This window comes from Cnephaeus nilssonii (genome assembly GCF_951640355.1).
Source record: "Cnephaeus nilssonii genome assembly, chromosome: 13".
NCBI classification, from domain to species: domain Eukaryota; kingdom Metazoa; phylum Chordata; class Mammalia; order Chiroptera; family Vespertilionidae; genus Cnephaeus; species Cnephaeus nilssonii.
In genome coordinates this window covers 36,579,866-36,592,086 of record NC_137084.1, presented here as the reverse complement: position 1 = coordinate 36,592,086, position 12,221 = coordinate 36,579,866, and the positions used below count along the sequence as shown (strand labels likewise).

Sequence of the window (12,221 nt, the reverse complement as noted above, 5' to 3'; positions counted from 1 at the left end):
AGATTCCAACCTGCCATGTGGTTTTATTACTTCAAAGGGACAATTGTCTGGAAGTCGGAAACTAAAATGTGAGCTCAAATCACCACTTTCCAGCTTAAACCCCATTTATATCCACTTGCTTTGTTGTGAACAGAACTTAAAATTCCTTTTTGTAGTCCTTAGTATATTTTAAAAGCCATGCCTTCATACTTCATAGCAGTATTCTTATGTTTTCAGCCTCAACGCTACACAAAATCAAGAGTCCTTCCACATATCCTTTACACCATCTTTAAAATTGAATACTTCAACAGTGCCCTACCTTAGCACAGAGGGTTTAGATGCTACCTTTTATAAGTATATATTTTTTACTTTTAGCTGTCTTCTTGTATTTCTCAAATCTCTCTAACTGGCAAATTATCCCGTCTATTTTTATTCTAAATGATTACTTACACAGCTGACTTATTATACTCACATGCAAGAACTAATGTTTTTACCTATTATATTTCATCTTCTCAATAAAAGGCCTATAATTCCAACCATTTAAAATATTTGTGCCTCTGATTCTGTTATCCAATATGTTTACTATCTTTCTCATTCTCCTTTCATGCATTTTCCTCTACAAAGAGGGAGAAAAGTCTCTTCCATCCTTCTACACTCAGTTCCCTGACCACACAGTATCTATATCCAGGCCAGAATGACAACTACTATCCCATTTGTATTCACTGCATTCTAAAAAGCTTAAAGAATGACAGTCTACAGGGTACTTATATTTCTCTGCCCACAAATAGCATCCTATACTAAGGCTACTTCTCCTATGTTTCAACTGCAAAACGTTTAATACAAGATTTCCCCCCTCTTCTGTGCAATCTATACTTACAACTACAGAAAAATGGATTCATATTGAAGGTAGTCAAATCACTATTCTATAATTTAAATAATGAAACTAATTTCTTAAGAACCTCAAATTTAGAAACTCTAACTAAACGTTTATTCCTCTTTTATTCAAGTCACAGCATTTTTTTAACATAGTAGTAACTTAGCTTTCTAAAAAAAAAAAATTTGAAAGCGCTGGTGAGTTTTGCTCAGTGGTTAGAGTGTGGGCCTACAGACCAAAGGGTCGTGGGTTCAATTCCCAGTCAAGAGCACATACCTCAGCCCTAACTGGTTTGGCTCAGTGGATAGAGCGTCAGCCTGCGGACTCAAGGGCCCCAGGTTTGATTCCAGTCAAGGGCATGTACCTTGGTTGCCGGGACATACCCAGTAGGGAGTGTGCAGGAGGCAGCTGATCGATGTTTCTCTCTCACAGATGTTTCTGACTCTTTATCCCTCTCCCTTCCTCTCTGTAAAAAATCAATAAAATATATTTAAAAAAAACAAACAAAAAAAGAGTATATACCTCAGTTGTAGGTTTGATCCCCAGCCCTAGTTTGGGTGCATAAGGGAGGCAACCAATCGATGTCTCTCGCACATTGATGTTTCTCTCTCTCCCACCCCTCATCCTTCCCTTCCATTCTGTCTGAAAATCAATGAAAAAAAATATCCTCAGGTGAGGATTAAAAGAAAACAATTAGACAGATCTACAAATGTCCCAGTGCAGACAGTCCCTAGTAAAAATATGGCACATTCTCTGAATTATAATATTTTAAAAAATTAGGGCATCTTTAAAAATAAAAAAAGCTAGTGCCAAAACAATACTCGTTTGCTGATACCCAAAAGCTAGCCAAGCCCTAGCTGATTTGGCTCAGTGGATAGAGCATTAGCCTGTGAACTGAAAGGTCCTGGGTTCGATTCTGGTCAAGAGCACATTCCCGGGTTGTGGGCTTGATCCCCAATAGGGGCATCCAAGAGGCAGCCGATCAATGATTCTCTCTCATCATTGATGTTTCTATCTATCTCTCTCTCCCTCTCTGAAATCAATAAAAATGTATTTAAAAAATAAAAAATAAAAAATAAAAAAACAAAAGCTAGCCAATAAAAACATTTGTTTCCATAGTCCAAAATAGATTGTTAGCCATAGAATGCCTCTGCAAAACAATTCTTAAATTTTCTTTGAAATAGTCACTAAAATTAACTGAAACTTTATTTATATGACTGTCTGTGGTTTCCTTGTATGCTTAAAAAACACAAGAAAGAGATAAAAATATCCCAGAATTGGAAAAGTAGTCATTATGTTTGGTTTAGCTTATTTTCATATTTTTATTTTTAAAATCCATCCAAATTAAAGTTCAGCATTTCCCAATAGAAGAAAAGGAAAAAAAAGGCAATTTCTTTACATAAAAGCCCAAAGAATAAATTCAGCATCCTCTAAATTAAATTTGGTATTTGACTTTTTAGGGACTAAATGCCTAAAATCCTTTCCTACTACTCATAAAGTTTAGTCATCAGGCTGAACACTATTATCTTTCCTTTAGACTTTAAACAAATCAAATATATGCTGTCTGAGAAGAAGAGGTGAAAATAGAAAATAATTTGAATATAATATTGTGCTCTGAACACAGACATGTCCTCAGATAAAGTAAGTGAAGTTGGTATCCATCTAATACACAGCATTCTTTTAACATTTCTAAACCTAAGTTCTTCCAAATCATAGAACCCTGTTTTCAGATCCTACATTTATACTAAAATACAAATGCTAACCATAGTTTCAAATGTCACTTTCAGAACATTCTCAGATCTTAGCTCACACTAAGAGTCAAAAGACCTGGGTTGAATCCTAACTCTGCTGCATCTCAGCTGTTAGATCCTAATAAAATTGTTTAAACTCCCTGATCTTTAATTTACTTATCTGTAAATTAGATGCACTACCATGTATCATCTAATTTATGTAAGTTCATCACAGTCTATCAATCCTATAAAACTGTTAAACATTAACATTAATATTATATGCTAAAAGTTGTTCTACTACCTTGTAAAGGGTAAGATTTTTTCCCCTCTGTAAATCATCACTAAAGGGCTACTACCACCCTGCAATCAACAAACCACTTAGGGTCCAAGCCAGATCACCTTCAATTAGTCTAAGATTGTATTAGGCTTATTTCTGGTCTTGAAGCTATAGGAGTTATTCTAGTTACACAGTATTTCTGTTATTGCTGTTCATATGAAGAACAATTGTATGTCCCTACTATATAAAGTATAGCCCCACAGCAATAAATAATAAAAACACAATGAAAAATTAAGTTAATGATTGTATTGTTTTTAAATGAATTTTGACAGATGTTAGGTAAATTAATTTTTTACTTGACACAGCACAGTAGACATTAGAGGATTAGAATTGCTATCAACTACAGATAAAGAAAAAAGAAATTTCTAATGTAATCCAGCAGCTCAAATATTTTTTGTTAATTTATTTGGGTGATACTGGTTAATAAGATCATATAAGTTTCAGTGTACATTTCTCTTTTTTTTAACCTATCAATAATAACTTTATTTTTTTAATTTAATAAATCTTTATTGTTCAGATTATTACAATTGTTTCTCCTTTTTCCCCCCATAGCTCCCCTCCACCCGGTTCCCACTCCACCCTCTGCCCTTACCTCCGCCCCACTGTCCTCATCCATAGGTGTACAATTTTTGTCCAGTCTCTTCCCGTATCCCCCACACCCCTTTCCCTCTGAGAATTATCAATCCCCTCCCATTCTATGTGCCTGATTCTATTATATTCACCAGTTTATTCTGTTCCTCAGATTTTTAATTCACTTGATTTTTAGATTCACTTGTTGAGAGATATGTATTTGTTGTTCATAATTTTTATTTTTACTTTTTTCTTCTTCCTCTTCTTAAAGAATACCTTTCAGCATTTCATATAATACTGGTTTGACGGTGATGAACTCCTTTAGCTTTTTCTTATCTGTGAAGCTCTTTATCTGATCTTCCATTCTGAATAACTTTGCTGGGTAATTTTGGTTATAGGTTCTTGCTATTCATCACTTTGAATATTTCTTGCCACTCCCATCTGGCCTGCATAGTTTCTGTTGAGAAATCAGCTGACAATCATATGGGTGCTCCCTTGTAGGTAATTAACTGTTTTTCTCTTGCTGCTTTTAATATTCTCTCTTTGTCTTTTGCCCTTGGCATTTTAATTATGATGTGTCTTGGTGTGATCCTCTTTGGATTCCTTTTGTTTGGGGTTCTCTGCGTTTCCTGGACTTGTAAGTCTATTTCTTTCACCGGGTGGGGGAAGTTTTCAGTCATTATTTCTTCAAGTAGGTTTTCAGTATCTTGCTCTCTCTCTTCTTCTGGCACCACCATAATTCTGATGTTGGTACACTTGAAGTTGTCCCAGAGGCTCCTTACACTATCTTCAACTTTTTGGATTCTTTTTGCTTTTTGCTTTTCTGGTTGTTTTTTGCTTCTTTGTATTTCAAATCTTTGACTTGATTCTTGTGTTCCTCTAGTCTGCTGTTGGGTCTTTGTATAATATTTTTTATTTCAGTCAGTGTATGTTTAATTTCTAGTTGGTCCTTTTTCATATCCTCAAGGGTCTCGTTAAATTTATCGGCCTTTTCTAGGAAAATCTTGAAAAACCTTATGACCATGGTTTTGAACTTTATATCCAGTCGTTTGTTTTCCTCCATTTCTTTCGTTTGTGATCTGTTTCCTTGTCTTCTCATTTTCGCTGCTTCCCTGAGTTGGTAGTGTGGCTTTGTGTGCTAGGTGTCCTATATGGTCCAATGGGTCGGCCTCCCAGTTACCTGAGTGGACACTCTTGGTGCACCCCTTTGTGGACTGTGTGTACAGCCTTGTTGTAGTTAAGTCTTGATTGTTGTTGATGTCACTGGGAGGAATTGACCTCCAGGCCAATTGGCTGTGAGGACCCGCTGTGTCTATAATGGAAGAATTGCTGTGCTGAAGACACGCTTATGGGGCAGGACTTGTTTCAGTGGGGTTTTGGTGCTCACTGAGTCTGCCTCTTGAATGTGTCCCTTATGAGAGTAGTTGAAATCTGGTGTCGTCTCACACAGACCACTATATACACTGGCTTCTGGATCTCCAATGGGGTGCAGGTCATCTACTGTCTGAGGCCACCCAGCAGGAGCTACAGCAAGAACTACAGTTTTCTCCTCTTTGCTTGGGGTTTGGAGGTTTTGGAGCTGTCTGACCAGAGCTGCAGTTTGTTTGGTTAAGCTGCGATAGGGCAGGCCATTTATATGCAAAAGCTGCTGCGTGGAGCTTGGGTGGGTTTGTAGATTGTGCGGGGCGGAATCTCAGGGCGTCGCTAGGCTAGGGCGTGGCAAACAGCAATGGCTGCCAGTCAGCCTTCTCTGCGTTTCCGCGTTTCCAAGTCCCCACATCCCGCTCCCCAGCACAGTAAACAAGGATTGCTGGGCGCACCTCTGCAAGCAAGTCACCCTCACTTTCCGACCCGATGGCCGACAGTCCAGCTTCTCCCCATAGGAGTTTGGGTCCCCAGCGTCTCCCCAGAAACTGGATTTCAGAGTAATCGGGAGCTTGTCTCCCTTCGGGTTGAAAAAAAGCAGCACATCCAATCGCCCGCCACCAGCCCGATTCACGCACCTCCGCAACTCAGCTTTTCAGCACTTGTGCATGTCTCAATGCTCTTTTCTCTTTCCTTCTAGTTGTAGAACTTCCACTCAGCCAGCTTTCCCATGGTTCTGGGTGATAGACGTTTTGTCTTTTAGCTGTAGTTTTGAAATTGTTGTGCGAGGCAGCAGTTTAGGTGTTTAGCTATGCCACTATCTTGGTTTCTCGGTTTCAGTGTACATTTCTATGATACATGATCTGTATATTGCATTGTGTGCCCACCATCCAAAGACCAATCATCTTCCATCACCATATATTTGGCCCCCTTTACCCTTTATTACTAAATAAAATCTAGCCCCCGCCCCCCAAAAAAATCTTGAAATGCTTTGCTAAGAATCAGCCAAGAAGTCATCTAGGAAAATGTCAGGTGAGGAAAAATTCTGAATACTTATTATCACCTCCATTCTATCAATTAGCAGCGTATAACTCTACTTGTTACTAGAGAGCCACTGACAGCACTTGAACACAGGAGTGTCTGTCATACAAAGAAAAAACATTTACTAAATAGTAAAATCAGTAACTGTCCCTCCCTCACTACTGGAGAAACATCACACTATCTATTCCCTTGAATTTCAAAACACAACAATCATCCCTTGTCAATCATAGCTAAATAGCTAGTGCCAGCCCGGCTGGCGTTGCTCAGTGGTTGAGCTTCGATCTATGAACCAGGAGGTCAGGTTTCGATTCCCCGTCAGGGCATATACCTGAGTTATGTATGGGCTTGATCCCCAGTGTAGGGCATGCAGGAGGCAGCCTATCAATGATTCTCTCTCATCATTGATGTTTCTATCTCACTCTCCCTCTCCCGTCCTCTCTGAAATCAATAAAAATATATTTTTTAAAACATCTAGTATCAAATCATATCTCTCTACCCCAATAATGTCTGCTGTTTTTGAAACTTATGAAGGTAGTTCACTGTTCAAATTGTCAAACTGTTGTAGTTTATATCCCTTCATGCTTTGATTTGAGAGAAGGTAGGAACTCACAAAAAGTTCAAAAAGGGCCCAGCCAGTGTGGCTCAGCAGCTGAGCATTGATCCATGAACCAGGAGGTCATAGGTTCAATTCCCGGGGTGTGGGCTCCATGCCCAGTAGGGAGTGTAGGAGGCAGCTGATCAATGATTCTCTCTCATCATTGATGTTTCTATCTCTCTATTCCTCTCCCTCTCTCTCTCTAAAAATCAATAAAAATATATTTTTTTAAAAATTTAAAATGAAAAAAAAAGTTCAAAATGATCCAGCAACAAAAATTTCCCCTTTCAGTCATCACTGAAAGGATGCTTAAACAGGGCTTAAAATCTTTAATAGTACAAATAAATACCTAGTTATTCACACAGGAAAGCCAATTACTAGTATTTGTAGGCATGTCGGGGGAGGGGGAGGAAGGAATACAAGGGGCTTCCCAAAAAGTTACTTTTCCTATGACCCTCACATTCTTTCCCCATTTTTAACCCTTTGCACTCGCTTTTTTCATCGAGCTGCTACCGATGCTAACCGTGTCGAGTCACACTCGACATCCGAGTGCAAAAGGTTAGTAACAAAATTCCAAATTTACCTTTTATGAGTGTCTACAGAATATGCTGCCTTCTTTATACTAGGTGTACCAGTTACCAATGCGGATATTTTCCCATAGATGGAGTTACACATATGTTGATATATATGCAATTTGATATGTATGCTATTTTGTTGTGTTGACAATAAGCTTCAAAACTTTATATGTCAAATTTTCTGAAGGTGTTAACATCATAGATATTTTTACACTTAAAAATGTCAAGTTTCGTGCCAAAAAAAGAGCATTTGTGGGAAGTTTTAATTCATTATTTTGAAGAAAACTGCTGCTGAAAGTTATCGTATGCTTCGGGAAGCTTGTGATGAACATGTTCCATCTCAAGATACTTGTGAATGCTGCTACTTACTCACAGCTCCAGCACTGGGAAAGCGGCTTGCGGGGGATACAGGTACCGTATTTTCCGGCATATAAGACCCCCAACTTTTGAGAAGATTTTCCTGGGTTTAAAAAGTCATCTTATACGCCAGAAAATATGGTAGTTTAAACACTTTAAAAGTGATGATTTCGATGTAAAAGACAAAGAACGTCCAGGTCAACCGAAAAAGTTTGAAGACCAACAATTACAAGCATTATTGGATGAAGATTCGTGTCAAACTCAAAAACAACTTGCAGAAAGATTAAACGTTGCTCAGCAAACAATTTCCGATCGTTTACAAGCAATGGAAAAGATTTTAAAGGAAGGAAAATGGGTGCCAAGTCAACTGAATGAAAGACAAATGGAAAACCGAAAAGTCATCAGTAAAATGTTCCTTCAACGGCACAAAAGAAAGTCTTTTTTGCATCAAATTGTGACTAGTGATGAAAAGTGGATTTATTTTGAGAATCCCAAACGCACAAAATCATGGGTTGATTCGTGTCAACCATCAACATTGACTGCAAGGCCAAATCGCTACAGGAAGAAGACAATGATCTGTGTTTGGTGGGATCAGGAAGGTGTGGTGTATTATAAGCTTCTAAAACCAGGTGAAACCATTAATACTGGTCACTACTGACAACATATAATCCATTTGAACCACGCTTTGATCGTAAAACGACCAAAATGGGCCAGAAGACACGGCAAAGTAATTTTGCTTCATGATAACGCACCATCACACACTTCAAAAACAGTTAAAGACACGTTAAAAGTTCTTGCCTGGGAAGTATTAACCCACCCGCTGTATTCACCAGACCTTGCTCCTTCAGATCACCACTTGTTCTGATGGATGGCACACGCACTTTCTGAGCAGCACTTCAAAACGTATGAAGAAGTGGAAAATTGGGTCTCTGATCCATATTATTAACCAGTTAATAGTTAATCTGCAATATTAACCGATTAATAGTTAATCTGTATTATTAACCAGTTAACAATTAATCCACAATATTAACCAGTTGATGGTTAATCCACATTATTAACTGGTTAATAGTTATTCCACATTATTAACCAGTTAACACGGATTTTGTAATCAAAGAAAACACGACAATTTCAAGAGAAACATCAAAAGTGCTTTATTTAAAGTAATGTCCATCACTAGCTACACATTTCCCCCATCTTTCAGGTAATTTTTGGATACCGTCCCAATAGAACTTGTTTTGAGGCAATCCATTCAGAGACCCAATTTTCCACTACCTCGTATGTTTTGAAGTGCTGCTCAGAAAGTGTGTGTGCCATCAATCGGAACAAGTGGTACTCTGAAGGAGCAATACAACAAAATAGCATACATACCAAATCGCATGTATATCAACATATGTGTAACTCCATCTATTGAAAAAATCCACATTATTAACTGGTACACCTAGTAAATAATCAAAACTAGGCATTCAGCAATGTAATTTTTATCTTTAGTGAAGCAGAAATGAATAGTCATTAGCAAAAATTTAAAAATTCACAATTTTTTTTCAACATCAGTTTTATCCTAATTGATATTTCTGATCCATGCTAACAAATGAATAATTCTTCTGGGGCAGGTGTTGCAAGATGTAGAACAAACAGCAGCAACAACAATAATAAACTAGCTACCTCATTTAATGAGCACTTACTTTATGGAATAAATTGTTCTAAGCATTTTCTGTGCATTTTCAACCCATTTTATCTTACAAAAACCCTATGAGATTAGTATCATCATTATCCTCATTTTATAAATGAGGATTCTGCTGCTCAAAGAAGTTAACTTGTCAAAAGTCAAACCATACAGCTGAGATCTGTAGTCCCCTCCAGAGCCTGCACACTTCACTATCATATTATACCAAATGTTCTCACAGCAAAAACTGCTTTGAAGAACACTTCTCATAAGTTTGTGTGTGTATACACACAAACAACATAAATACATACAGGCACACACATATACACATACTATAGTATGTTTGAGAACCAAACTGCAAAGTCATATTGCAAAATACTTTAGTGATCATCTTTCCAGTCCCTCACTTAACCATCATGAAATGGCCACCAGATAGGATGTCCTAGCTATCATTAATTATGCACAACCATTACATTCCTTTAAAATGGCTGACAAAAATTAAAGCAGCTGAACTGCACTATGATAAAGCAACCTACAGATCCTATACCTAAAAAGACAATTTGGATTTGTGAATTCAACATGACTGGTCACCATTAAACTAACCTTTCCTTTTCTTTCTTTCTTTCTTTCTTTCTTTCTTTCTTTCTTTCTTTCTTTCTTTCTTTCTTTCGTTCTTTCTGTTTTGTTTAGTTTTCATCAAAACAATAATCTGGAAATTTTTCAAAAAAATATAACAAACATTTGTGTAGTGACACACTATCACTAAAACTACTAGGCTAACATTTTGACTGAAGAGTCAACGGAATTTTTCAGCTCCCAAGTACATAAAGATCATCAATTTCATCTTTAATATTAGAGAGAAATTTAAATGGGAAAATGGACAGCAAAACACATTCCAGAATCAATACATTCAAAGGTTACTAGCAAAAATTTAAAAATTCACAATTTTTTTTCAACATCAGTTTTATCTTAATTGATATTTCTGATCCATGCTAACAGATGAATAATTCTTCTGGGGCAGGTTGTGCAAGATGTCGAACAAACAGCAGCAACAACAATAATAAACTAGCTACCTCATTTAATGAGCACTTACTTTATGGAATAAATTGTTCTAAGCATTTATTCCATACTTGGGGTACTGGGATGAGGGATTATTTCTAGTAACATGTTACAGTTAAATCACCAAATTATTTAACAGTAACTATAACATAAATATAATCATAACATAAGAAAAGTATCATTATAAAAGTACAATAATGCACCATCAACTTACCAATTCAATACCCTGTGGAAAAGGTGTATCATCCCAGTCCTTCTGTGGAAATCTCTGTATTATTTTCCCCAGACCTGCTCCTGACCCTATTAATAAAATCAAAATAAATGGGATACTATGAAATCTTAATACTCATTATATTAATACTTACTTATAAATTAATGTTCGTTGAATAAATTGATATACTGGTTAAATATTTTCAAGATTTAAAGGACACAAAAACATTTACCTTCTAAACATAATACTGAAATTACAGGCAATTATATCCAACAGACTCTCAAAAGTGACATAAATATTAAAAGCTAAAAAAATAAATAGACAGAAACATTGAAATCTAGAGTCTCTATCACACCGTGAGAGTAACTGCCTTTGTTCCCAATAAGGAAAGCAATCTTCTCAGTATCTCAAGTTGAAACTTTAAAAGAACTTTTCAATGGAGGCAAAGTACTTTTAAGTGACAAAATGGTAGTTAGCACTAAACTTCAGTTATGAGTTATAAACAGTGTTATAAGTAAAATAAAAGACTTCTACAGTGGCCTGGGAACTTGACTATTGTCTAGGCAGAGTTTCTCAACATCATCATTACTGACATTTTGGGCCAGATTGTGTGTTTATGGGAAGGTTGGGGGAAAGGGTCTAAGTCCTGTGCATTGTAGGATGTTTAGCAGCATCCTTAGCCTCAACCCACTAGACGCTAGTAGCACCCTACCACCACCAAGTCATTACAATAAAAAATATCTCCAGATACTGCCAAACGTCCTCTGGTGGGGGCAAAACTGCCCCTGGTTGAAAACCACTTGTCTGTGTCATTATTGTTCTAAAATTATGCTGGGACACTAAAGAATGGATTGATTTATTCTTGAACCTTGGGGATGTAATCTGTGAGTAATTTGGGAATGGAAAGTACATGTTAGACCTAGCTGGTTTGGCTCAGTGGATAGAGCAATGGCATTGGACTGAAAGGTCCTGGGTTCAATTCCAGGCAGGAGCACATGCCAGGTTGTGGGCTCAATCCCCAGTAGGGGGCGTGAAGGAGGCAGCCAATCAATGATTCTCATCATTGATGTTTCTATCTCTCTCTTCCTCTCTAAAAATCAATAAAAATCTATTTTTTAAAAAGAAAGTATATGTTAGATCTAAACTGCTTTTTGCTACACTTTTTAAAGAGCTTCATGAGTTTACATATTCTACATTGTGTCCCAGCTTACTATGAAGTGAAAGCAACAACATTCTGATTATATGTACATCTAACTTAAGTAAGCCTGTAACACCTGATTCAAATTGTTAATATATATTTTCCTATCCTCTCTGTTAATTTCTTTTAAACATCCACTATCATCCTTTACTCTGATCCCTGTACATTTAACTTCCCCCTTGCCCTTCACCTAGAGTTTAATCACTTTATGGCCATACTTTTACCTATAAAAGATAAATGGAAAGTTAAGTTCATTTTATTAACCAATTCAGTACGATGTTCTAAAACTGAAGTCACATTTGAAAAAGGCAAAATAAAAACATTCTCTTTTAAAGTTAACAGTTGTTGCAGTACAGTATCTCCTCATATATCTATCATTATAGAGAAACTAGTAGCCCGTTTGCACGAAGATTCGTGCAATAGACCTTCATTCACCTGGCTGCCTGCACCAGTTTTCTGCCGGCACCAGGGACCCAGGCCTTGGCTGTGGCCACCGCCTTCTGCCTTCTTTCAGGGTCGGGGCTTGGCCCCGGGTGGTGGCCTTGGGCTCGGCAGCACCCAGCGTCCCTGCTACCGTTCGCAGGAGCTGACCCCCAGTGGATCGGTGCAGGCTCCCTGCTGGTGCCCAAGGCCGGGAAAGCCGCCCGAGGCTTTCCCGGCCTTAGGC

The 12,221-nt window shown here is 37.6% G+C and overlaps 1 protein-coding gene across 3 annotated transcripts in view; it reads right to left on the bottom strand.

The window, feature by feature from the left end:
- The window catches only part of SBF2 (SET binding factor 2), a 369,973-nt gene that overhangs the window by 307,162 nt on the left and 50,590 nt on the right, over positions 1 to 12,221 (bottom strand). For all 3 annotated transcript variants that reach the window (XM_079788328.1, XM_079788326.1, XM_079788327.1), the window contains exon 2: positions 10,360 to 10,445. In XM_079788328.1, coding sequence (XP_079644454.1) covers positions 10,360 to 10,445 — 86 coding nt within the window. The remainder of the gene's footprint in view (positions 1 to 10,359; positions 10,446 to 12,221) is intronic.